At 45.3% G+C, this 27,781-nt stretch overlaps 1 protein-coding gene across 1 annotated transcript; it reads right to left on the bottom strand.

Moving 5' to 3' along the window:
* Positions 1-588: 588 nt before the first annotated feature.
* KLF6 (Kruppel like factor 6) lies at positions 589-9,222 on the bottom strand. The gene is made up of 4 exons (XM_029239044.1): positions 8,894-9,222; positions 5,588-6,161; positions 4,080-4,203; positions 589-3,618 (listed from the first exon to the last, which is right to left on the bottom strand). The coding sequence occupies exons 1-4, from the start codon at positions 9,095-9,097 to the stop codon at positions 3,567-3,569; spliced, it is 954 nt and encodes a 317-aa protein (XP_029094877.1). The 5' UTR covers positions 9,098-9,222; the 3' UTR covers positions 589-3,566.
* Between the last annotated feature and the right edge of the window lie 18,559 nt (positions 9,223-27,781).

Genomic DNA, 27,781 nt, shown 5'->3' with positions numbered 1-27,781 from the left:
AAAAAAAAAATCTGGTGATCATGTAAACAATCTTTTACCTTCTGCCCTATTTTGCTGGGCTGACCAGAGTGGGAGGGGGTAGGTAAGAAGAGTGGACTGAAGGCCAGGGGGATGGCTTCAGGGCTTGCTGTCCCAACTGTGTCCTTTTCACCCTCTTGGGTGACATCTCAGCCAGGTGTGCGGGCCAGGTCAGAAGCGGCTGCCGGGCTCTGACCGCCTCTGTGGAACAGGGCTGCAGGAGCATGCGGAAGTGAAAGGGAGGTGTTTGTTTCACATTCTGCGGATGCCTCTGCAATTTATTCTCCTGGCTGGAGTGACAGGAAGATAAAACACAGCAAGTGTTTCCTCCTGTGCCCCAAGGCCTGGTGGCCAGTCTCTGGAGAATTCAGTGCCCATCAGGGGAGCAACCCCAGGCTCGTATTTCCACCTTTGCTGCCAGGAAGGGCAGTGAGTGGGGGGGAGACAAGTGGCTCCCTGGGTAGCACAAAGAAGATTTCCCAAGGAAGAGCCCGGTGAGTAATCTGGCAGGAATTTGTTTCAACACTCCGCCACCCCCCCCCCCAAAAAAAACAACCAGACTCAAGATGCTGATAAGAATTCTTTTATGTTATTCCAATAAAAAATACATTCATACAGAAATATAACAATCTTGCAAAAAACAATTTCAAATAAAATCTTGTAAAACAAAATTTTACAAAAATCTTACAAAGATTTTTTTAGATAACAGGGTGCTTCAAAAAAAAAAAAAGAAATTTCACTAATAGAAATTTTTTTTTTTAACGTCAAGCAAAAAGTTTCTGCTTGATTGAGGCTCAGTTATCACCTGAACAGAATGTAATTCTTTATGTACTTGCTTATTATGAAAATTACAGGCATTGACATACGTGGCACCCAGCCCCACCCAATCAAACCACTCCATGGTGTTTCATAAGTGAGACAAGCCAGTGCAAGTTTTTTTGTCTTTTGTTTACCTTCTTGCTGAATGGAATTGTTATGGCTAAGCACACAGCAGGGCCAAAAAAGGAGTTTTCCAAAATCCAGTAAATCAAGTGCCTGGATTTGGAATTGCCAAAAGAAAAGTGCATTTCCCCCCTCAGCAATATGAAATGAGTTCTTTAGGTAAGTGTATCCATCAGTCCAGATTAAAAAAAACAAAAAACAAAAAAAACCCCAGTTATGTGAGCTTTCACCATTGCTCATCTCCAGGAAGATCCAAACAAAATACCAGCCCAGCCAGACTCATATGTGTGTATATATATATATATATATATATATATAAATATATATAAAGGAAAGATCCACACCCATGAGCCAGCAGCTGGATGGAGGATCAGCTGTCCATGCTGCGGTGTGCCAATTCAGGGAAATTACTCGTTGGAAAACTGGAAGAATCTATGTGCTGGAAAAAAATAGCTTCATCTGCATAAAAAGTGCTCTAAAAAGGAATCCCTGTGATTAGCTTACTCTTAGGCTCGATTTTCAATAAAGCTGACATTCAAAATCAAAACCTTAGTGTGTCTGAGACCAACGACTGGGCTAGTATTCCGTTCATGCCAGTTTTGAATGGCGAAGGTACCCTATCCCAGACCTGCCGATTATGATGAGCGAGTTGGCAGTCTGGAAGAGATTTGATGCCAAGAGCCTGTGGCAAATTGTTAAATTAAAGGGAAAGCCTTTATAAAAGTTAGAGTTCTCATGTTTACCTCCTTTGTGGCCATTTTGAAATGTGTCTTCACAGGCTGTGGAATTTTCTAGCTAGACATTCTAATTTCTCCTTAAAAAAATATGTATATATTATCTATATATATGTATGTATATATATATACACACACATACACACATACACATACTGTACACACAAATATACATACACAAGAATTTCGCCCACTTTAAAAAAAAAGTAATATACTTTCTGTGTTACCAACAGATAGCTAGATAGATACGCGAGAAACTTGTGCCTTTTAAGCAAATACATTGTTTTTTATACTTCTGTATCTTTAATACATGTGAAAATGTTACATATTAAACACAGCCGGTGTATGATCTGTACAACTGTTGTGCAAAGTCTATACGGAAGTCTCACGGTGGCAGAAATGGTCTGATTTTCCAATTATCACATGTTTTCCACTTTAACACTGACAGTCAAGTTGTCTAAACTACTGAGTAAATACTGACTTGTTTGGGGGGTTTTCATCTATTTGACTTTGTGAAGGAGGACCTTAAAGAGATTTTTTTTCTGTATTATATATTGATACAGTACAAAGCCAGGTGAAAAAAGAGCCTTAATAAAGCATGCATCACCCATACCCCTGTACGAGACCCCTACATAAGGGGCCACTTGCGTAAGGCACCATTGTTAAGATCTACAGTGCATTAACAGCTAGAAAACCAGAAATTAGTCCTCAAGGCATAAATAAGAGAAACTTAGCTGCATGAGAAAACAGTTTCTAAGCTTTAGTGGTTTTATCCACCCAACTGAGAAAAATTTTAGGTTCTGAGTCTAATGAGACATTAGACCAGCAATTCCCAGCCCTAGTGTCCTGGACACCCAACTCGTGTCCAACATCTTTCAAGGGCATCACGAAATTCTCCAAAAAGGTAATTCAAATTCGAACCATTTACAAAATAGTCCTATGCTGCACAATGCCTCTCTGGAAGGGGAGTGTTATGAAATTGAAGGGGGGAAGGATTGTGTATTGCCAAGCCCAGATGGCTAGGGGGTCACCGAATTCAACCAATCGTATCTTAGCTGCTCAGTGAACTGGAATCAAAACTGTAGTCCTGATTTAAAAATGGAAAAGCAGATAATTCCCCAGACCATGCATTACTTTTGTCTTAGAAGGAAAAGTTATCAATGTATTATATTTGTAGATACACAGCTTATACAATGGGTAACAAATGAACTCTGTCTCAGAGAGTAGCAGAAGCTACTCACTTCACACAGCTGAACCAGACACCGAAAGTTCTCGCCACACACTAGAGGGAAAGGGGCTCCCCTCACTATACCCACTCGCCACTCCCGGGTCCTGACCGCCCACGCCTGCCCTCCACATTTTCCCTTCTTTTTTTCTTTTCTTTTTTTTTCCTCTAAGGCGCAGACTCTACCTACACCACCCCCCACCCCCACCCCGCCCCGGGAAATGATTGGTGGCCATCTCATCTCATGGAACACGCCTCACACACAAAACATTCAAACTATGTTTTTTTTCTGTCTCTTGCAGCCTCGCAAGGGAAAGGACTCTGTCTCGTCACACAGTCTGTAGGAGACCCTCCACATACAGCCCACCCACCACTAACATTCTCAGTGCACATGCTCACGGCAAAGGCTTAGGGACCACTCAGAGGATAGGTACCAGTGGCGAGGCCAGGGCCACCCAAACACCACACACCCTGGGTGCTCTGCCGCTTCGGACATGACTTTTTTCGCCCTCGAAAGACCTTCCCAGTAGGTCCTGGAGGCGACCGGGTAGGGTGCAAAATGGCTTTGGCTGGAACACGCACCCTCCTTCCACGGCCGTCTCAGCCTGGAAGCCTTTTTAGCCCGCAGGAGTCGATGCTCTGCCCCTTCAGAGGTGCCTCTTCATGTGCAGGGCCAGGTGGTCGGACCTGGAGAAACACCTGCAGAGAGAATCGGGGTCCCAGACGTTAGGTCTCCAGCCCCGTCAGTTACAGACCTCCTGCTTGTGCACCCCCCAGCTAAATTAGCCCTCTCCATTGGGGGTGGGAGTCATCATGCTGAGTCAGCCCCATCCACGTTCGGGGCAGGAGTATACATCAAGGAGGTTGCCAATCAGCTCTTGGGAATGTCACCTGACTTTACTGCCCAGCCTTCAAATTTGAAAACTGTTAAAGGGCCAGTCTTCAGAAAGTGTGAACGAAATCATTCTATTCTCCTGCACTCGGTACGCGGTGCTTCCTAACCTGGACGAGTGGCATATTAGAGCCTTTTTAAAAAGTCCTGGGCTGAAAAGAGAGATGCCAGTGCAGGCCGGGAAGACGGCTGCCTTGCTGCAGGGTGACTGCATGCCTACTCCGTTCCGGGGATGGCACCGCCGCGCCCCTGCTGTTCATGCACGTACCTGTCACAGTGAGAACATTTAAAAGGCTTGGCACCAGTGTGCTTTCTGAAGTGTCTCGTTAACTCATCGCTTCTTGCAAAACGCCACTCACAACCTTCCCATGAGCATCTGTAAGGCTTTTCTCCTGGGAAGAGAGCACACGACAGGCACGCCATGATTTCACTGAACAGTGAGGGAAGGGCCCTGCTACCCCAACACGGGGCGGGAAAGTCCACTCAGGAGCAGGCCCAGAGGCCACTGACCTCAGGAATTCAGAATACACCTCAGTTAGCGCTGGGAGCCGGCCCTCCCAAGGTAACAGGCAGGGGCTCTTTCCTGACCTAGCCTTGGGCCTCCAAGTGCTGGGGAAGAGACCCAGGCTTGGCAGGGCCCACATGACCGTAATCAGAGTGAACGTGTAAGAATGACAATGACTCAGACTGGAGAAATACTTCCAAGGTGATGTGTCAGCGCACTGGACCCGTGGCCTTGGCCAGGGCTGGGTTTTATTTCTTTCTCCATGGAAACGGTTTCTCTCAAGCACTTATTTTGTTCCTTACTCACTTCCCTGTGGAATGAGGCTTTGTAGTTTCCTCCGGGAAACTATATTTCTCCAAAACTGAGGTCATGAGTTTCTGGGAAACCCCGTTCCAAGGTCTTCAAAACACTTTCTAAATGACAAGCAAAAGACCCAGTCGACTTTATCCCTTGGTCGGATTACAAATATGATTTCACTAAAAGTGCTACCTGAGAATATAAAAAACAATTGCCACAGTCAGTAGCCTGGTTCCAGGGTACCCAGGTCCTGATCCTGGATCTGCCCTGAGCTGTTTCAGGATCCTGATCTCCTCTCATTATTGGTAACACGAGAGTTTGCATGACTTGATCTCTAAGACCGCTTCCAGCTCCAAAATTTCTGTGATGCTTCACCAGTCATCCTAGACTGTCATGGTAACTATAAATGGAACTATTCTCTAGACTGTGATATTTCATTAAGAAGTTATTATTATTTTTTAAAGTTGGCATCAGAAAACAAAGGCAGCATGATACACAGAGAAATTCTCACTAAGTACCTGCTGATGATACTGCTTCGCACAGAGTCGATGGGTCTAGCTCAGACCCCACACGCTGTCCGGCACCCACCTGCGCCACACAGCCCGGCCACCCTCTCCCAACCCTCGAGCTTCATTTCCAAAAATCAGAGGCAACTCCGAGTAGCACTGTACACGGACACTGCAGACTGCACAGTGGGCCTTGATAACCCAGGTGGCTGGGGTGGGTGGGGTACTCGGTGTAGACAGAGAATGTGATTTACCTCTTGTTTGTTTAATCTGAAAGCGATAACCATTCATCGGGCACACATGTCCAGTCTTTCAGCGCCTACTCTGTCCTCCCCAGAGACCCAACTCTTTTGAGGGAAGAAAGGAGGTGAGGACGTGTCTGCTCTGACAGCCTCCTGCGGAGCCCCGGCCCCCTCCCAGGGCTGGTGCAATTAATTCAGCGGCACCCGGGTCGCAGGAGGGACTGACCTGTGTGGGTGCGCTGATGTGCTTTCAAGTGGGAGCTTTTGGTGTAAACTTTTCTGCAGCCGTTAAAGTGGCACCGATGCACCCTCCTGCGGCCGTCTGGGGAGGCGTCTCCGCTGCCCTTGTCGCCAGGCTTCCCCGCAGTCCCACTGCGCGCCTTCCCGGGAGGGTGCAGCTCACCCGGCATGCAACCCCACAGGTGGGACGGCTCCCTGCTCAGTTCTGGGGAGGAAGGGGGCGTGGAGGTGACGGAGGAGCTCAGGTTCCCCGAATTGACTAAAACTTCGCCGATGGGGTCAGAGGTAAACTTGGTGGTGGGCGAGAGCTCCTCGGAGCTGTCGGAGGATTCACTGCTCACGTCTGAGTTCAGGCTGTTGGTCTCCAGGTTGTAGCCAAAGCCGGGGCTGTTGAGTGCATCCTCAGGGGGACTGGAGGACATCTTCAGGTCCGAGTCCTCCTTTTTCTCCCGAGCCAGGATGATTTTGGCCCACAGATCTTCCTGGCTGTCGAATTTGATTTCGGAGGCTGACACATAGCAGGGTTCGCTCTGGAGGTAACGTTCCAACTCCAGGCAGGTCTGTGCGAAAGGAACCACAAGAAGGCACGTGATTGTGACGACTACCGAAAACGAACCGAAAGCGCACTTCCAAAAACATGCAGGAGTCAAGGGCAAATAAACTGTGGCCTTGTCACTACAAGAATCCGTGTCTTTAGCAGAGTGAGAGGAAAGCTGTTTCTAGGAATGGGTACACATTCAGAAGAAAAACCAGAGGTGAAACCTCTCCCCACTTCCCCAAGTTGGACCAATGGCCACAAATGGCTGATGGTCACTGAGCCGGTTTTTGTTATAGTTACAGTGTTGATGTTTCTAATAAGTTTCTGTAAGCCACACAAAGAATACCAGCCTCAGACCTGCCCCCACCGGACAGGTTTAACCATATTATCTGACAGTCGAGAACCCTGTGCAACAAGGAAACCCAGGCATCCGCCTTCCAGAGGCACAGACAGAGGGCTTGCTGCTCTCAACACAGTGTGCTCTGACATGGCATGTGTCTCCCTCTGGAGAACCGCTGACAGCACAGGCCATACTCAGTGAGCAGACGCAGCCAGCTGATGGTCTAGGGTCAGGAAGGAGCTGCAGAGAAACCACCCGTTTCCTGCGGAGCCCAGACCTAATAGGCTTTCAAAGAATGCCATTCCCAAGTGCAGGGCCATGCGCACACACAACTTAAATGACTTCCACAGTGGTCAGAGGAAAACAACAACAGGAGTGGAGAAATCATTCCAGAATGGCCATCTGCTATTGTAAAGGATGCAGGAGGGGAAATTCCTCCGCAGCCCTGCTGGGAGTCCCACAATGGACAAGAACTTTATCTACTGGCCAAGAGTACAACTGTATGAGTCATCACTCTATTTCTTTCACACAATGCCAAAGGAGACTTCCTTTTGAAATTCTGACCAGCGGCCAAAAAAGGACCCGGTTCAAATATACATGCAGCGTGTCATGGCCAGAGTGCCCCCCCAGCCCCACAACCAACCTTTCCAGAAGCTACAACTGCCGAGAGACCAGCATGCCCTCTCCCCACCATCTCAAACTTTCTAGCCACTGGAAAATAAAAACGGTAGGAAACATTTTAGGTTTAAATTATGTCTGCCCTTATCTTCACTAGGATCAACTGTCTGCATGTCCATATAAGGCTGTCTATACTACTGCAATTCCACAGCTTTAGATTTCTACAGCAAACTCTGCTCTTTTTAGCACATCATTTTCAGGACTAGCAAAGCCCACCCAAAGGGCTCCCGCTTGGTTATTTAGCAGTGTGCCTGCTATCAGAACAGACCCTTCCCCCTCCCCCTCCTCACCTAGCAAGCAGAGGGGGAAAAAACAATCATTGTTTTCTCGTTACCCCTAAAATTAGACGTCTGGGTTACAAAGCACACTAGAGTGTTCTGCGGAGAGACAGCAAGATATTCTATGGATGTTCCAAAGAAAAAGGAAAGCACGTTTATTGAGATCTTGTTAAACTTTAATAATCTGGCTAATTTAAAATCTCCATTATGCTGACGAGCTCTGGGGACCAGAAGGAAGCTCTCAGGGAGAGTTTAAAAGCCTCTGAAGGCGACCAAGAGCTCAGCCTGGCCTGTGGCCCAAATCCCAAATGCCCAAGGAAACTACTTAGATCAATTTCAATCACGTCCTAGGAAGCAGCTTCTTTAGGAGGAAAAGCCTGGAGGGGAGAGGGAGGCAGGAAAGGGCTGGGAACAATTAAGCAGGCATGGGAAGGTTGTAACACTTTGCATTTCATCTCCCCTACAAGCCTTCCAGGCTTTGAAACCCACAATATATATTTGATCTGCTAATTCACTTTGTGACAAAAAAGCAAACTGCTTAGCAGCACAGAGAAAACCCCAAACCTTCCTTCTATCTTTAAAGATAATGGGACAAGTGTCAGAATCTCTCTCCCTTCAGGCAATCCTAACGCATCAGAAGGGGGAAAAATTGTTTCTTAAATGTCCAATGCCAAAAATTCCAGTTCCACTAAAAAATGCCGGAAACAGAGACTCTTCTTCCCAAACTCTGACTTGAAGCAATTCGGACGGGCTCATTGTCATATGACTGATAAGTCACTGGTTGTGCAAACATTGGGTTTTTTTTTCCTTTCTTTTTTCTGGTCAACAAAAGAAGCAGGTTAAGAAAAACAAGGCAGATCGAGGCATATCTTAAGGATTCCCAAGAAGGTAAAGAAACTGAAAATGGCCTGGTAGAGAAAAGGAGCTGGTGGATGTTTCGCTGGTGAAATCCTTAATTAAAAAAAAAAATCTCCACGTACAAACACCAAAAAGCAAAACAAAACCAAAATCCCTTAAAAAAAAAAAAACACCCTTGGCAGTCCTTGCAAGTTCATACGACCAGATCCAGCTGTGGAGTCTGGAGCTGGTACAAGCAGCAAACTTCTGCCAAGGGCTAGGGCCGGGATCAGGCCGCGGAGCTGGATCTGCCCTCCGGAGAACGCAGTTCATAAGCCCCTGAAACGGCAAAAACACTCCAAGCGACGAACCACTGCTGCGCCCCACTCAAATGACAACTCCGCTCCACGCTGTAAAAGGCCCCTTTAAAGTGCCTTCCACACCGGAGGCAGCAGAAGTACGTTTTAAGACTAATTATTTTAATTTTTAAAAAATTTACCCGAACCATTAAAAAAAGAAGAAAAAGAAATGCACCTCCAACCACACACCGTCCTGTCGGTGAGTGCATGCACTCCCTCCTCGGCGCACCCGGGCACCTGGCCCATGAAAATTCCTATTTACCTGTTGCCAATATTCCTCCAGGGAGGGCAGCGCCGAGAAGTAACCAGTCTCGTGCACAATCTGGAGTTCCTGGAAGATGCTGCACATTGGGAGCACATCCATGTCGGGTTGGAAAAGACAGTCACTGCTGTTGTAAAAACAGGGAGGTGTGCGGTCTGGAGTCGGGAGCGCAGCAGCCGTGCCTGCAGCGCCGGGGAAGTTCATGCAAACTCAGTGGGCAGCAATTAGGCGCCGCGGGTTCGGATCCTACCGGAGCCCGGAGACTCGCTCGCGAGCCCACACAATATTTGCAAACACCGGACTGACTGCAAACGTAACCCCTGCAAAACTTCCCTATTCAAAGCTCCGCTGCCAGCCTCCCCTCCTCCCCGCCCAGCCCCCCCCATCTCCCCACGTGACTCGCCCGCGCCCGCCCCGCGCACCGCCCAATCACGCCGCGCCCGGCCCGGGGGCTGCGCGACGATGATGTCAGCTTCGGCCAATCGCGGGCAGCGGCTTACAGCGGCCCCGCCTGGCGTGACCGAGCCTCTCCATCACAACCGTCGCCATTGGCTGAATTCGAACTTCGGCCAGCTGTGATTGGAAGGCGGTTTCGCAGGCTATTTTTAGCAGGGTATATAAGGCGCGGGCCGCCTCACGCCGGAGGAGTCGGTGCTGGGAGGTGTGCGGCCGAGCGGCTGAGTGCGCTGCTGCCGGGCAGAGGGAGCCGAGTGTTCCTTCCCGTCCCGTCCCCGGTCCCCGGTCACCGTACCCCTGTCGTCCCCGTCCCCGTCCCCATCCCCACCACCCGGGCTGGTCCCCGCAAACCCCGGCCCTCGTCACTCAGGCCGGTCACGCGGGTCCAGTCCCCTGCCCCCGGTCCAGCGGTTCAGTGTGCCGCTGCCTGGCTAAGGGGAGCCGGGCCGGGTCCCCTCTGTACCTCCCTCCGACCTCGGGCCGGCCTGCCCTTCTCTGGTCCCATCCGTACCTCGATCCCACTATGTCCCCCCTTCCGTCCCCCTGTATTCCCCGTTTTCCGTTCCCTTCTGTTCTCCCTCTGTCCCTCTCTGTTTCCCCTCCTTCCCACTGTTCTCCCCTCCGTACACGCTCCGTTCCCATCTGTCCCCCTTGTCCCACTCCATCCCCATCCGTCCTCCTCAATCCTCAGGTGGCACCTGTGACCCAGTGGTGGTGGACGGATGGTGGACTGGGCAGCCCCACGGGTGTGGTGAGGAACAGGGAGGGGCCGGAGGTACTCCAGAGTCACTGGGGTATGTTGTATGTGAATCTGAGGTCCCTCCTTCAGCCTCCCTCACAAGGACAGGGTACACACCTGGGGGACACGCCTCTGCCCCGCCCCACCCCCATGCCTGCCTATCCTGCAGGAAAAGGACCAAAATGGCCTGGAAGACCCAAGTTGGATCTGCTTGCTCTTGAGGGGGTTATTTACACTCTTGATTCTATGGGAACACAGTTTTCTTTTAAAAAAGAGGGCGCTTTGGGAGGGGGCGTTTAAAAAAAGAGGGGGCCTATAACCATTCTCAGTAGGGTCCTCCATCCACACCAGCTGTGTACATTTTAGAAATGCAGTTTCCAGGGCCTGACCCCAAACCTACAGAATCATAAGCTAGAGGGTGGAGCCTGTCCCAGCCATTGAGTTTTGACCAAGCTCCCCAGGTTAATCTCTTGCCAGTAAAGTTTGGGAACTGGGCATCTAGAAAATGTCCTTTTACTTGTCACCTACCATACATCAGCCTTCATTCCGAGAAGATGCAGAGACCCTCACCAAGATTAACAACTAGACTTTCCCCTAGTTGAATGTGAAAACAGTTTAAATGAGGTTGAAGCTGACATTCAATGTGGGGTTTTTTTCATATAAATTATCTCCTGAAATATACCATAATGTTCATTTTCAAGCAAAATGCCAAGACTACAAAGAATGTGCTTTTAAAATTCGAAATGGAAAACTGAATTATAGCTACTACCTCCATTATTATTTCAAAATAGAGTTTAATGAAACATCCTTTTAAATAAAGTTTTTAAAAACTGAAGTATGTAAAATGAAGTTTTGAGAGGATTTTGTATGTTAGATTTTAGCAGACTTGAGTATACCAGGGCTATGACCCTATAACATTCTAGGCAGGGACCTTTGTCAATCAAAAGTTAGGGGAAGTTATTATCTTATTGTATCTGTTGTATTAAAGAGGCTGTGAAGATGATTCATAATGAATTGATTAAAATGATCATTAACCTGTGTTCAGTCTCATTTTACCCCAGAAACAGAGAGGGTGACTGGCCCTCCGTAGGGAAGACATGGGCCTTGAGTCTAATTTCTGGGAATGGGAATGGCTTGCCTTGAACCATCTTCAGGTTGAGCCCACCCCCTGGTGACCAGCAGCTGGTTGTATTTGGGATATGGTTTGAGAGTGTGCTTATATCAGGGACAGGGTTTTCTCAGTAATTGGCAGCAGTGATCAAAGGAAGCAAGAATCCAGTGACTATGCGAGGGAGGGTCAGCATCCTGGACCGATCGGAGGAGAGTTAGGTGAAGGGAAGAATATATTGCCCAAGGGAAGGCACGTGATGGCTCTCTGTGCAGTGTATGTGGGCGTCATGGTTATTTACCTTTTCGATGATTATTTACCTTTTGGACGATTATTCCTTTGCTTTCCTGTTAGTAATATTTTATTTTATTTTTTATTGAATTATAGCTGATTTATAATATTGTATAAGTTTCAGGTGTACTACATAGTGATTCATAATTATTAAAGATTATACTCCTTTTCTAGTTATTATCAAATATTGACTATATTCCCTGTGTTGTACACTATATCCTTGTAGCTTATTTTTTATACATAATAGTTTGTACTACCCCTATCTTGCCCCTGTCTCTATCCCTCTCCCCACTGGTAACCTCTAGTTTGTTCTCTTTATCTGTGAGTCTGTTTCTGTTTTGTTATATTTATTTGTTTTATTTCTTTAGATTCCATATATAAGTGATAACATATAGTATTTGTTTTTCTCTGACTTATTTCACTAAGCATAATACACTCCAGGTCCATCCATGTTGTTGGCAAATTTTCATTGTTTTTTATGGCTCAGTAGTATTCCATTGTGTGTGTGTGTGTGTGTGTGTGTGTGTGTATATATATGTGTATATATATATATATATATATATATATATATATGTACCACATCTTCTTTATCCATTCATCTGTTGATGGACACTTAGGTTGTCTCCATACCTTGGCTATTGTACATAACGCTGCTATGAATGTTGGGGTACATGTATCTTTTCAAATTAGTGTTTTCATTTTCTTTAGATATATACCCAGGAGTGGTATTGCTGGATCATATGGTAGTTCTATTTTTTGTTTCTTGACAAGATTCCATTTTGTTTTCCATAGTGGCTGCACCAATTTACATTCCCATTAACAGTGTAAGAGGGTTCCCTTTTCTCCACATCCTCACCAACATTTATTGTTTGTGGATTTTTAAAAATTGAAGTATAGTTAATTTACAATGTTGTGTTAGTTTCAGGTGTACAACACAGTGATTCAATTATATATGTGTGTGTGTGTGTGTGTATTCTTTTTCAGATTATTTTTCCTTATGGGTTATTACAAAGTATTGCATATAGTTCCGTATGCTATACAGTAGGTCCTTGTTGTTTATCTGTTTTATATATAGTAGTGCTTGTGGACTTTTTAGTGATACCTATTCTGACCAGTGTGGGGTGATCTCTGATTGAGGTTTTGATTTTCATTTCCTGATGATTAGTGATCATCAGGTAATCTCTTCATGGTAATTCTTTATTGTTTTAATGCATTTCTTTATCTACTTTCCTATAGAATGTAAATTTGTCCTTGTCTTGTACGTGCACTTCCCTGTTCTTAGAAGATTGTATAGTTTATTTTTAAAATAGTGAACCTGATTGGACACAATACAGATACACTCAAAATGGTTATTTTTCAAAAAAATAATAAAAAGTTATAGAAACAGTACATCGGCTGAATTTCAAAGAGAATAAGCACTATGACTTCCCTCTGCACCCATTAGCCATTCAGCACATACTATTCACGCCCTGTGACTGGTCAGGTGTTTGGAATTCACACCATTCACAAAGCAGGCAATACTCCCTGTGACAGAGGAGGTAGGCAATACATAGGGAGGTCGATGTCTTAAAACAACCGTGTTACCACTCCTGGTGCATGTTACTATTTGGTGGGGAGATAATGTCAGCTTCTTACATGAAAAAGAGTATGCATGGGATCTAAGCAATACTAGTCACATCCGATTTTTTAAAAAATCAACAAAGAAGAATCATAGAAGGCAAAAGTCATTCAGAGGGTGGAAGTGTGACACTGTATGAAAGATGGACTGTAGACTCTAGTTACCCACGCTAGGTGTGTAGCCTTGGTCATGTCTTTTAAATGGAGATAAAAATGTCTAACTCTTAGAATCAGTTTGGTAGAATTGAAAAAGATAATGCATTAAAATCCCTGGTTTGTGGCAAAGAGTAGCCATTCAATAAATTGAAGGCAATCAACATTCAGCCGTTCATCCAGTCATGAATTCAGCATTCATCCATCCCTAAGTCTGCTGTACACGGCTTCTCCTCGGAGAGCCTTGACACCCTCTGAGATTCTGTTCACATGGGGCCCCCCCACCCTCTGCTCTTAAGTAGACTAAAGAAAATGAGGATTTTGTAGATGCTCTGACTTTTTCTTGTTATTAGGGGGAAAGGAGCAACATGGAGAACATGGATGTACAACATTTTTTTAAAGAACATAAAAAATAGGCAAAATATTTGAACAGATACTTCACAGGAAATATATATAAATAGTAAATACATGAAAATGCGTTCAACATTATTCATCATCAGGGAAATGTGAAATACAACCCACTGAAACAGCTAGTTAAGAAGCCCTGAAACACCAAGAGTTGGTGGAGATGTATGGGAGCAGCCAGAACTTTGCTACAATTTGGTGAGGATGTAAAACGCTAGAACAACTTGTGAAAAAAGATCTGACTGTTTTTAATAAAACTAAACATACACTTTTATGACTCAGATCTTCCAGGCCTTTAACCAAAAGACTGAAAGAATGTGTTCACAAAGAGATTTGTACAAGATCATTCATTGCGTTTATCCATAATAGTCAAAAACTGGACACCACCCAGGTGTCCATCACCAGGAGGTGTGGTATTCTTGTCCGTTGTGGTACTGCTCATCAACAAATAGAACAAACTACTGCACGTGTGGCAACACAAACACATCTCGGGAATGTTAGAATGAGTGAAAGAAGCCTTGCACACATGAATACCTACTGCAAGATTCAGACTACAGTATTCAAGTTCTAGAACAGGTAAAACTGATGTTTGGTTGCATCTGGTGGGCAGGGCTGGAGATTGACTGGGAAGGGGCATGAGGAAGCTCTCTTGGTGATGGTCATCGGTGATGGTGACAGGTGATGGGTGATGGGTTTGTTCTATGTCTGGATAGAGGTGTGGGTTACACGGGTGATTGCATGTGTCCGTACTGATCCATATTTAACTTTCGGTAAATTTCACATGCACACACACACATGCACACAAAGAACCATAAATAAATACTGAACTCCAGTTAATGATGGGGAAGCTGCAGAGGGGAAGTGTACTAAGGTGTGCAGTGTTCTTAGAACAGAGAGAGAGAGAAAATGAGAGACAAAGAAAGAGAGAGACAGACAGAAAGGATGTTGATTTAAAGCATCTAATGAATCAGAATATAAAATTAATATTTGTTTATCATATATTAGTTTCGTATGGATGCTGTAACAAATTGCAAACTTGGTAGCTTAAAACAACTGAAATTTATTCTCTCACTGTCTGGAGGCCATGAGTCTCAACGAAGGTGGTGGCAGGGCCACGGTCCCTCTGGAGGCTCTGGGGGAGGATCATTCTGCTCTTCCAGCTTCCAGTGGCTTCCAGCTTCCTTGGTTTGTGGCTGCATCCCTCTAATCTCTCCTCCCTGGTCACATGGCCTCCTCCTCTTCTGTCTCAAATCTCCATCTCTCTTCTCTCCTAAAAATACATGTCATTGGATTCAGGGCCCACCTGGATAATCCAGGATGAGCTCATCTCAAGATCCTTAATTTAATTACATCTGCAAGGACCCATTTTCCAAATAAGATCACATTCATAGATTCCAGGGTTTTAACGTGGTTCTTTTGGGAGGTCGTTTTTTGCAGTCCATAAAAACAATATAAATTAACTTGTATTAAATAGTACTTAGTAGTAGAATAAGGGGACATGACAGACTCCACCTAGTTTCCTAGATTGTCAACAATAAACATTTTTGGATAGTAAAGGATATGTTACTTAAAATTTAAAATATTTTTTTAGATAATATGGTCACTTTTAGGGTTTAATCCTTTTGTTCTTGAAAAAACTAGCATCCATCAAGCCTTAGGGGCACAAGTCTCAGTGTTCCCATAAACACTTGATAGATTGTTGATACAAACCAACAGGGGGGGACACCTATGTTGAGCACGGTTTATCCAGGATACAGAGCTGGCGCTGTGTTCTGGCCAGTGGATGAGGGATTAGGAATAAGGCCTCTTCCTTTCAGCATACCAATATCAGGTCATCAGCCTGGAGAAAGCAGAGTAGACCTTTCGCAGAGGCGCGCGGTAGAGCGGGAATGTGGAAGGGAGATGTTGACTTCAGCAGAGGAACGGGGAGTGTCATGGTGGCGGTCTCAACAGGCGGTGACAGGCAGGTAGAAGGACCAGAAGCAACACTGGCACGCTGTCCAGTGTTATGAGTAGGTGAGCACCTGGGAGGGTGAGAACAGAGGACACGGGGGGAATTTTTCTTGGAAAGAAATTCTGGCAGGAGTGTGGACCAGCAGAAAGAATATGGCAAGATGGGCAGGCAAGTGGTAAGAGGGAGCTGGGCAGTGATGATAAACATTAAGCAACTCTCACAAGACAGGCTGAATAGAAACAAAGTTGGATACCACATCCTTTCCTGATTACTATGCTCAGTGCTTACTGTGGATTATCCACCTGAATCCTCATCACCACCCCACCGCTGAGAAGTTAAGTAAAGAGGAAACTGAGGCACAAGAGGTAATATAACTTGCTCAAAATCACCCAGGAGGAATAAGGAGAGGTGACACTTCATATATGTTTGGCAGCACAAGCCTCCAAGATAAAAGCTCTCGTTACCCCATTTTATAGATCTGGAAACTGAAGTGAGCACAGGAGAAGTCACTTGGCTAGGGTCACTTGGCTGTGAGTTGTGGCCCAGGTTGAAAGGTAGGGAGGGGTGGGCTGAGGGGATGCTCCAGAGCTCACAGCCCAAGCCCTGTAGCCTCAGAGTGACAGGGCTGGGAATTGGAGCAGGGCAGTCTGAGCACCAGGCCCACGGGCAGGACCACAGTGCTGTGTGATAGTAGCAATGGAGATACAGAGAAAAGATGGCAGATTTGTTTCTGAGGGCAATCATCAGGATTTGGTAACAGGGAGATAAAGCAAATTGTAATCCCATCGTGGGTCTGAAGCGATGAGCTGTGGGGCCTGCAGACCGGCCTTAATTGCTTTATCCTGCCCTCGGTCCTGGCTGCTGAAACTGCTGGGCTGTCACATTGTTGCCACTGCTTCCTCAAACCCTCTCTGATTTGGTCAGCCAGGTGGCCAGCCTTTGAATACTGAGAGCCTTCCGTAACTGTCCTTTGAGACTCGGCCCAAATGCACCTCTAGAGCCTTCCCCATCACCCCATCTAAGTGCCAGGCCCCTCGCCATGTCCTCTGTCACCTCTGTGCTGTGACCGTGGATTGCTATGCTTCTCTCCTCCCCGAGATCTGTGAGCTCCCTAATAAGAGGCACTGATTCCCATTCCCATGGCTCATCACCACAACAGGGCATTCAAAGATGGATAGAGTTTGTGGCTCCAGTCAGACATTTAACTCAATTAACTTCCTGCAAAATGGTGCTTGGGAGGCAGACTTTCCGAGTGTCTGCCTGTCTGGAGGTTGTGGTCGTCTTGTGTTACTTGTGAATCCCTATCTTCCTTATTAGACTGTCCACTTCAAGAAAGTGGTACCAGTCTTCAGCCACCCTTCCTCCTTCTGCGAACGTCAGCAGGCACCCATCTGAAGAGAATTTTCTAAAGGCAGTAATGTCGCCGACTACTAGGTAAGGCAGCCTCTAATAATTAACATTCAGAGCTACAGTTTATAAGAAGGCTAAGAGAAAAGGGAAGATTGCCAAAGAATAGTGATTGATGCATTTGGTATAAATCCAAAGACTGCCATTGGGCATTAAATTGTGAAAGAAAAAAAAAGAGAGAGAGAATATGAAAAAATTACAGTTGAGTAAAATACTTGAAGATTGGCAATTGTAAGTAAGATTAAAGTCTGCCCTTGTAAATTAAATAGGCTATGATTATATTTGCTGGTGAATGCCTTTAATCTTATTTTGATCAACTATGTCCTAAATAAAGATGAACCACCAATAATGCCTTCTAAAAACATAAAAATCACTAGAAATTTCCCAAGGAAATTAAATTTCAAAGGAGGGATATAGTATAAATGATCTTCAGGTTTTGAGCACCTGTCCTGCTTTATATAGACGACCCAATTCATACATCCAGGAAGTCTGTATCACCTTTGAGCAGTAAAATACTCAGGGCTTTAGATATTGGTTTCTGTCTTTGTCTTTAGTGTTTAGCACAATGCCTAGGATCTAGCAGCTACTCAGTAAACACTTTTTAAAAGATGAGTCCCTGAGTGACTGCATGCATGAACAAGGGACTTACTACAGGTTAATGATGTCAGTATTTTCTAATTTTAGGAAATAAACATAAAATTGGCTTTTTAATCCAATTCACTTATGATTTTACTTAACACTTCTGCAGCCAGTAGAACATCTCCGTTTGTTGAGCTGATCAAGAGCCTAGAACACTCCAAGGCGAACGTTCTTCAAGATTTATTTCTTGTGACACTAAAGCTGCCGAGAGTGGAGCAAACGCAGGCTTCACTTCCAGTGAAAAGTCTTTGCTTGGGTCATTTGCATGATTGGGCTGTTTGCACAAGTGCATCATTTACACGATTGGGTCCTTGGAGGGGCTTCTTTTCCATTTTCATAAGTGGTCCTTCCCTTCTCTCGGAGTCCTGCGTCTCACAGGAGCCTTGGCAGCATGGGGTCTGCACGGCCTTCCCCAGTCTAGAGGCCGCCTGGGACTCTGAGGTTTCACCTGTCGGGAGGCGTCACCCAGGAGTCCTGGGCACGTGTGAAGGGGTCTGAGAAGGGGTGTCTGAGGGCACGTGTGAAGGGGTCAGGGAAGCGGTGTCTGAGGTGAGAGATTTAGGTGTTAGGCCTCCAGTTGGAATTTTAACAGCAGAGGCTTGATGAATTCTGCCATTTCTTATTTGTTATTAAAGAAACCGGCAGCCAGTCTGGGTGACCCAGAGTTGATGACCTCCAGTAACCTCTCCCCTCCTGTCATCAGCGCACCTCACTTGGTGCCACGGAGGAGGATCTGCTCTTGGGACCTCATCTCTAACAGTAACCAGCTACTTGGCTGCGGACACGGTTCTCAACTCCTTTGGATTTCCGTTAAAAACATGCTGCCTTTACAGGATTGGTTGGGGATTAAATGAACTCATGGACGCTGCTAATTATAAGTACGATTTTGTCTAAGGCACAGGGACAAATTCAGCTTGACTCCGGGGAAGATTCCACCAATAGAAAATGGGGACACATCAACAAGTAACCAGAGAGGCCTGCTTCCTCCTGGGGTGGCCCAGCGACGGGTGGGCAGAGAAGGGCGAGATCTTGGAGGGTGAACATTTTTCCCCCTCTGCTCAGTAATGGAGACATCAGGTCACTCTCTGTCCTTTCCACAGCCTCAGACCGCAGGACCATTCCAGAGTCCCCACCACTGGGGCGCCTTCTTGGTCCTTGGTGGCCAGTGTGTAGCAGGCGGGGCTGGGGGCACCTCCACACAGCCCATCATTGTGACTCTGGTCCCAACACACTCAGTCCTCCTTGATTTCTTTGTTTGCTTGGCTTTTATTTCCCCCAGAAAAAGTCTTGGTTGGGAGTGGACACACCCAGACACTCAGATATTTACAGATGCTGACATTTGCAGACACACACACAGACACACATATTCACACACACAAAAACACAGACACACACAGACACCCACAGGCACACATATTCAAAGGCACACTCACACAGAGATACACAAATACAGACACAGATAGACACATAGACACACACACACACACAGACACACACAGACACACACATGATGGTCACCTGGTTATATTGTGGACAATTCACTCATGGGATGTTAGAGCTTCCAGCTGGCATAAGGCAAATTACCACCTGAATGAATATCTTTAGACTACTTTCAGAATATAGTATTGTTGTGATAAACAGATTCATAAAAACATGCCAGGTTTCAAGAGTATTTTAATAATTAATTTTAGGGACTGAAGAAAATATTTGTCTAGAATTACCTATCCTCAGACACCTTGCTATTGAAAGAAAACGCTCTGGGTAATGAGCTATTTATAGCACTACTTTAAAAGATTACCTTGTTGAAAGGCAGCATCTCTTTGGGAGTTAAATCCTGGAGCTGTCTGGCAGAAAAAGTGGTGCTTGGAAATCACATGTTGTCATGGTAGCGTGAAAACCTTAACGGTGTGACTGTCTCTTTGTGCAGTGAGCATACAACCACAAAGCCCTGAACTTCTGTGGTGAGATTCGTGTCGCTCTCCTGAGCCCAGAAGCCCTTACAGATGGCAGAGCAGAGAGGTGTTTTCTTAATGCTTTAAGGTAAACTATTACATGACAGAGCACAAGAAAACATGATACTCTAAAAAGCAAATTGACGGTATCTGTCATTTTAGAGAACTGAAATTATCAAGAACTCTTCATGTCTCCAGGAAAATGGAGAGGGGTGTCAGAAACTGTGGTTTTCCTGAATATGTCTCAGCTCATGTACATCACAGGCCATTTTTTAGAAAAGTCAATTTTTCACACATTTACAAGAATAATTTGCTTCAGATCTGCAATGATGGCTTGAAACTACAAGTGTTTTTGAAACTGCCAATCCAGGATAATGTCTGGGCTATCTCTTTTTTTTAATACTTAAATTAGACCTATGCAGAGTGTGGAAACAGCAGATATCTGGCAATACAGACCAGTAAAGAAAAATAAAAAAGGGACCTTCTTTGAGCAGACAAAGTGAAATGGAAGTCTTGGGCTGTTATCAATATAGTTGCATGCAGCGAATGCTCGAATCATTTTGGAGATAATGAGACATTAAGTTTCTTGGTTCACTATTTTAAAATATAAAACTAACAATTACAGATGGAAACTATTCATTCTGAGATTTAAGGAGGGAAAAGCAGGAAAAAAAATTAAAGAGAGCCTACGTCCTTTGAATGCCTGAGCATCTGTAGAGAATTGAACCAGGGCCGTCCTGATTCTCCAGCAAGGGGAGATGGCAAGTCTTTGAGAGAAAGGGATGGGCAGGGAACATGTGCTGTGGTTCTGGTTCTGGTTGTGACCCAGGCAGGGCCTTCAGCTGGCCCTCTGTTGCTTGAGCAGGAAGAGGCCCACAGTGGGATCAATGGTCCCCAGACCGAGCCATCCACAATCTCTCCATAGCATCCCCAATACATTATGCATCGGATGGAGGTTTGCCTTACTAGGAAAGCCAGCGATTGACAAGAAATATCACACATCTAACTCCATCATCAGTGAAACTTTTCTATTTGAATCACTTAAGGGCTGGGCAAGGGACTTTGTGAACATCAAATGATCAAATTTTTTAAAATCCTTTATTATTTATTTTAAGCACATTTCAGTAGAAGAGGCACTGTTCTCAAATCCCCCCATGAACTGTCATATATTCTCAGTATTTCATAGGCAATTAGCTTCAGCTGTTTATGTGAAAAATTTGTTTAAATGTCTTAAGCATTTGAAATACTTATTTTTTATATTATTAATTTGTACTGTGTAGATGCAAAGGTTTAGTGGACAAAGGTAAACTTCAGCTCAGCCCAGGTCATAATGAGCAAAAATTCCAAAGTTAGTAAAATCTAAAAACATAGTAACTTTTAATGTCTTAAAAGGTCCCCCTAACCAAATGTAAGCTTCCTGTTAGTAGCAGTCATACTACTATTCAGTGTTGTGAAAGGTTTTACAACAGTATGTCAAATACTAGAATCCATGTCCTTAAAAATATTAAACATGCATTTCCTTTTATTAAAAATACTCATTTGATTCTGTATAATACTTATGAAACTTACTTCACATTACTTTAATGATGATATATCAATTGAGGAAGCCTCCCCTAATTTCTTAGAAAACATTCATTAAAATCTCAAAGCGTTCATCTCTGTTACATTTTTCTCCAAAGAAAAGGTATTATTTAGAAAACAAATGCTGTTACCTTGCGATAGTTTATTTTCTTTTCAAATGAGCCAACACAATGGAATAAAATATATGATCTGTCGTGGCTGAGTCACTTCCTGTTTCAATAACAAGAATGTCATCAGCTAAACTAACCAGCAGAGTTTGTCACTGTGTGTGTTGCTTTATTTGTACACGTTGCCAGAAACAAGTTCTTAGGGAAAATACACTCATTATTCTAATACCAAGAAAGAAACTTTTGGTGAGCAGTTTTGGCAGCAGCTGTGGCCTTGTTTATTATTGATGCTATAACCTAAGCTTCCCTAATGGAAGGGACAGTGCTTGCCCAGCAGCATAAGTGGGGCTGCATTTTTGCCCAGGGAAGTCATAATTCACTCCTGTCACCAAAGCTCGAACACAGATGCACATTGGTTTCCCAAAGATTGAGAGGTGTGCTACAGCCGTGTGGCAGAGAGAATGTCACAGCTGGACATCAGAAGACCTGAACTTTCACCTGGCTTGGCTACCAAGTGACCATTTGATCTCGGACTTGCATTTGCCCATCCACAAAATAATGGCGTTGAATTGCATGGTCTCTAAGCCTTCTTCCAGTGAAAAACGCTATGGTTCTTTTCCTGGAATCGTGAAATTGAGCTGGTATTCTTTGCACAATCGGTGTCTGATGCTCCCTCAGTTTAGATCCTGGCCCCCCAGAGACCTCACAGAGCTCACTGGAATGATTCATCTGGGTGAGTCATCGCCACGCTGCCTTCAGGGTAGGACGGCTCCTGCCTCGGTGCTACCACTTGTGAAAATTGCTGTAACTCAGCAGCTGAAGGATTCCAGACACAGTCCCCAGTCAGATCAGCTGGACGACATTGTCCAGAGCTCTGAGGGCAAAGGTGGGGTCAGGAGGAGAACTGAGGCCTCTAGTCCACTCACTTCTGAAATACTCCCAGGCTGTCTTGGAGGGAGACGTGATTCTCAGTGCAGAGACACCCTTCAAGGACCTTCCAGGCTTACCTGGAGGAAGCCACCTGGCTGACTCACTGGGTGTCCGTTCCCCTCAGAGTGAGAATGAAACAGCATCTTATCAGAGGGAGGAGGACTTTCTGGCAAAAGGGAACCTCAGACAAACACCGAGTGGAGGTTGTGCCCGAATTACAAATCCTGTTGCCTACACGGGAACATCTGGACTCTCACCATTTCTCTTCCGAAATCCCCGTAGAGAATTCCCTTCTGACCGTGTTGCTCTCTCGAGTGTAGGCTAAAAATGCATCCAGAGTTTCACTCTAAAGACACCATTAAGTTGTAATAATTAACATCTTATTTGCATTCAGTATAGTTCTACACCGGTGTCTAATGTGGTGGTAGGTATTCTGTAATTGCCAAGTAAAATGGGCAAACCCCTGCTTTCCTGTCACTGATAGCTCAAGGTGGCCTTCTATGTGAGTGATGCACACGTGTGGCTGAGTCAGACTTGCTTGTAACCGCCTCCTGCTTGGACCCCACATATCTGGGATCAGTGCTGACACTTCTATTCCTTCTGTGCTTCATTTGGGACTCAGTCACGCGAACACTGCTTAAGATGCTGCTGAAAGTATGTTAACGCTTTTTCCTGCTAAAGCCTGATGTTCCTGGGGTAGGGATATAGCTCTTGAAAAATGTATCATCCTCAGGAGTGTTCATGGCCACAGACATGGGTTCCGGTCCTGATCAGGCACAGGCTGGGGAGGCCGAAGTGGGCTAATGTCAGGGTTTCGATCCATTCAGGAATGACTTGGTCCATCCCTCACATTTAGAAGTAATTTGGATCTCTGGGTCCCGTGCAGAACCTAAGAAATACAAGTCAGCTCCTCAATTGCTTCTGCTTATCAAGAGCTCGTGGGCTGGGCAGCAACTGGGGCTATAATTTCCTGCTTCCACTGAAATTAAAGCAACAGTTGGGTCATCCATGGTCTCTGGCCTGTCCACTCTGGGCAGCATCATGGGGACATGGATCCTCCTACAGGGGAGGACAGAGGTCTACCTGATACTCTCACTTCCCACTTGCTGGTCTCAAAATCTCTCTAGGCTTTCCCTTAGCTGGGGATCTAAGCTGCAATCTTTCCAATTCCTGAGCCCCTGCAGTTGTACTTAGGTGCTTCTCACCAGTCTAATTCCCAGCCTAGAACATGGTGAAGGGCTGTAAATCCTCATCTTCTCCTTCGGCTTATTTCCACCATGAACTGTCTCCCCTGTGGCCCTTGCTTTTCTCAGGCTTCCCTTCCAGGGAGCATCCTGCCTCCTCCTGACAGCTTCTTCCCCCATCCCTGGTCCAACAGCTCTTCTCTTCCACGTGTCTTCCATGCCCTGTGTCCCTGTGAGCTGCCTGATGATTACTTTGACATCTGTGGTTTTATCTGCGTGCTGTCTTCAGTTGAGGATGTTACTTAAGGATGTCTGAGGTTTCCCTAACTCCCAACACACCCGTAGATCCATGGTTTGGTAGAAAGAGCTTCTAGCCGTGAGACTGTGGGCCAGTCTTGCTTTGGTCTCAGTTCCCTCATTTGTGGCTGGGGACGCTTAGACCTATTTCTTGGAGTCTCCTGGTCCTGCTGCAACAGAGGCTGTGCTCAGTGGCTGCATCCTGCCAGCTCCCGGCATCCCTGGGGAAGTCAGCTCATTCATTCTTCTTGGAAAGCTCCTCAGGAAGATGGTTCTGTCCCAAGTGCTGTTATCAGTGTTTCAGATTTGAGGTTCTGAATGGTGTGCTGTCAGCTGGCTTGCTTGTGGGCCCCAAGTCCCGTGTGTCCCTCCAGAGAGACAGGCCAGAACTGGAGCTCTTGGCAGACGATGAGCAGCCATTCCTGCTGCTGTGGTTGTCAACCCTGTTGCTATTTTGGGGCCAGTATTGTTCACTCTGGATTGTTTTCCTTTGCCATCTATTTTGGCGTGGCCTCGCTCCCAAAGGGCAGACTCTATCATGGCCAGGGTCTTGTCCACGATCTTTGTCCAAGTTTACATGGTGACATGTCACCCTCAGAAGGAAAAAAATGTGAGAGCTTAAAAACACGATCTTCCATTCAGAATTGTTTTTAAATACTTTTAAGCAAAAGAGATATCTTAGAACATTTTTATTTATTTTTATACGTGAAGTTGGGGAAATCAGATTTACCCAGTGATATGAATTATGGGGGGAAGGGACAGACTGTAAGGAACATTCTACAGTGTCTGTAGAAACATATATACTGCAGTGTGTGTGTGTGTGTGTGTTTGTGTGTGTGTGTGTGAGACAGAGAGAGAGAGAGAGAGAGGGAAATTTCTCATCTACTTTTCTGTTTTCTGAATGACCCGCTTCTTGGAATCCCAGGAAAGAGTCTCTCCTTAGACCCATTAAAGCAGTCTGTCAATATGTGTGTCCCTAAGAACTTTAGCACATGATTGTACAGTTCTGGAGGGGCTGGCACAGCAAGCTTTGGCTGTGGGTATGTGACACACACTAGTCAGCACATGTTATGCTCACAAGGGTCAGAGCATTTTGCATCGACCATTTGGCTTTATTCCGACTGCCGGATGACCAGGCAGCCGAAGAGGACAGGAGCAGGCTGGTAGGTATGGGGATTCTGCGTGGAATTGGCCATGCTCTAAAGATAACTGAGGAATTAGCCTTGATGCTGAGGCATGTAAGAACTGGGGATGCTTGCTTCACTATCAAATCTGTCAGCTCCCCATGCATGGTTAACTGGGCTTACAGGAAAAACACTCACAGGTGAAACAACCTTTGGCATCCACTCCTAACTTTCTGTTCCGAGGACTGTGAGTTCCCAGTACAAAGGAATGGAAGTTGATGTCACCAAAAAGATATTGCCTTGCTTTGAAATCTGCAAGTGCGTTCAAAGTCCTCCAGCACACACACACGGCTGAAAAACGTGTTTCCCAATAGTCATGGGCAGCTTCTTATACACAGATGTTCCAAACACAAATAAACAAAATACAAAAACATGTATGGTTTCTGTTCAAGAATGCTACATGGTATATACATGTGCCTTACAATCCTATTTTTCACTTACAGTGTTCCCGGAAGATATTGTTAGGAGTGAAAATCCAAAATTAGCTCTAGGACAAGAGTGAATAATTTCGACAGGCACTCTGAAATGGTTTATGTGTTTGGAGCCATATATGGGTGAAAGTAACCATTTCGACAGGAAGTAAAAAGGAAAACTTTTTGCACACAGCAGAAAAATGCTTAAACTCTCATCTGTGAAAGAGAGTTTAAACTCCCAAGGCATGTTGAATGAAACTCCAGGTGGTTTTTAAATTTGCTTTTATAAAATTTATTTGAAAAGCTTCACTAACTTCCAGGGTGGAATCAGGAAACATTGCTTCCACTAATTATTATTTAACAGTTGGCCAGCATTTCACTTCTGTTTATGTGCTCCTTCTCATAACTAAAAACTAGTGAATATTTAATTGAATTTTGATGATAATCTTAATAACATCATTGTGTGTTTATTCCTTAAAGCAATTGCATGTTTGCAAATTGCTTTTGCATTCCTTTTAGCTAGTTACATCACTTACTTTGCTCAAAGAGTAAAATTAAATTCCTACTAATATAATGTGTTTTTGCTCTTTCAGTGTAAACACAAATATGTCGAGGAATGCACGGAAATGATCTCATTTCGATAGGGATTCATCAGGGCTTGTCACTAAGTGCCTCTCCGTGGCATTGCTGTTGGGCCGCACGCTGCCTTCCTCACAGATCTGGGAGTGGGCACTGAAGTTCTAAAATATGGCATTTCCTGGCATGTGTTGCCCCGAGGATGCCGTGTAGGCACATTTCAGGGAGAGATGGATTACGGGATTCAGGTGTACGGTACGGCTACACCATTCAGCACCCAGCTGTCGTCTCTCTGCCATCAGTTTCGTAGAAATGCCCAAAGTCATCTATTTGGAGACACCCGTGTGGAAGAGAGAGGGGTGGACTTTGGGTAGTTGGGAGTGTTTCCTTAACTCAGCTCAGCAACCTTTCCCTTAGAAGATCAACCCCCTGTCCTCTGGAAATGCCTCCAGGGCCACAGCGCTGAGAACATCAAGAGGCCCGAGGATGTTCTGAGGACTTTAATCTCCAACCAGTGTCCTCCACCCACAGCTCTCTCTTCACCTGGGGTCAGGAGAAGTGCCTTAGGCCATCTGGCCTGCGGCTTCCTCATTACCCAAGCTCTTCTCTCCAGAGAGCCTTCCGCTCATCTGCTCTCTGCTGACACTTTCCCCAGTTGTGTCGACTGTGGCTGCCAGGTCAGCTCTATCTCTAAAGACGACATTCCCTCCTGGGGCCCCACACCTGTTCAACTTAAACCACGTCTCCTGCTCGGAGCATCCAAGATGGCGGCGTGTCAAGTGGCTGGTGAGGTCGGTCCTGAGTGAAGTGTACCACTCACAGAACAAAAACTTCCTTGTTAACAAAAGAGAAATTTCCCTTGTACTCTTTGATTTCTACAAAGAGGCAGAACTTAAAAAAAGTTTCCTGTGGGCTTCCCTGGTGACGCAGTGGTTGGGAGTCCGCCTGCCAATGCGGGGGACGCGGGTTCGTGCCCCGGTCCTGGAGGATCCCACATGCCGCGGAGCGGCTGGGCCCATGAGCCGTGGCCGCTGGGCCTGCGCGTCCGGAGCCTGTGCTCTGCAACGGGAGAGGCCACAGCAGTGAGAGGCCCGCGTATCGCAAAAAAAAAAAAAAAAAGGTTCCTGAGAATTGGAGTGTTTTTCCTTTCTTTCCTCTTCAAAAATGTTTTAAAAATTGAGATATAGGGACTTCCCTGGTGGTGCAGTGGCTAAGAATCCGCCTGCCAATGCAGGGGACATGGGTTCGATCCCTGGTCTGGGAAGATCCCACATTCCGCGGAGCAACTAAGCCCGTGAGCCACAATTACTGAAACACGCGTGCTTACAGCCCGTGCTCCCCAACAAGAGAAGCCACCACAATGAGAAGCCCATGCACTGCCACGAAGAGTAGCACCTGCTCGCCACAACTAGAGAAAGCCCATGTGCAGCGATGAAGACCCAACTCAGCCAAAAATAAATAAAATAAACTTCTTTAAAAAAACTTTAAAAAAATTGAGATATAATGGACATAATATTCTATTATATATTAGTTTCAGGTGTACAATATTACGATTCCGTGTATGTGTATACTGTGAAATGATTGTTGCAATTAAGTCTAGTTAACATTTGTCACCATCCATAGTTACACATTATTTTTCATGATATAAGAACTTTTAAGATCTACTGTCTAAGCAACCATCAAATACACAATACAGTGTTGTTAACTATTACCATAATGTTAATCACCATGGTGTTAATTGTCACCATGCTGCACATTATGTGTCCGATACATTAAGGAGTTTGTCTCCTTAATGTAGAAATAATTGGTTTTGAAATTTGAGTCACAAAGGCGATCAATTTGGACCTTCTTAGTAGGTATGTATTCTATATTTTCAAAAGCAAGGTTCACTTATT

The sequence above is a fragment of the Monodon monoceros genome, unplaced genomic scaffold (genome assembly GCF_005190385.1).
Source record: "Monodon monoceros isolate NGI ecotype Baffin Bay Population unplaced genomic scaffold, NGI_Narwhal_1 Super_Scaffold_21, whole genome shotgun sequence".
In the NCBI taxonomy this organism is placed as follows: Eukaryota; Metazoa; Chordata; class Mammalia; order Artiodactyla; family Monodontidae; genus Monodon; species Monodon monoceros.
This window is presented reverse-complemented; position numbering and strand designations above follow the sequence as displayed.

Bases quoted from the DNA above. Each gene is read 5' to 3' on its own strand.
- KLF6 (XM_029239044.1), bottom strand. From the start codon at position 9,097: ATGAACTTCCCCGGCGCTGCAGGCACGGCTGCTGCGCTCCCGACTCCA. The intron at 6,162-8,893 runs GTAAATAGGAAT...CCTTTCGCACAG, and splicing joins TGGAGGAATATTGGCAACAG to ACCTGCCTGGAGTTGGAACG. The intron at 3,619-4,079 runs GTACGTGCATGA...TTCTCTCTGCAG, and splicing joins AAATGTTCTCACTGTGACAG to GTGTTTCTCCAGGTCCGACC.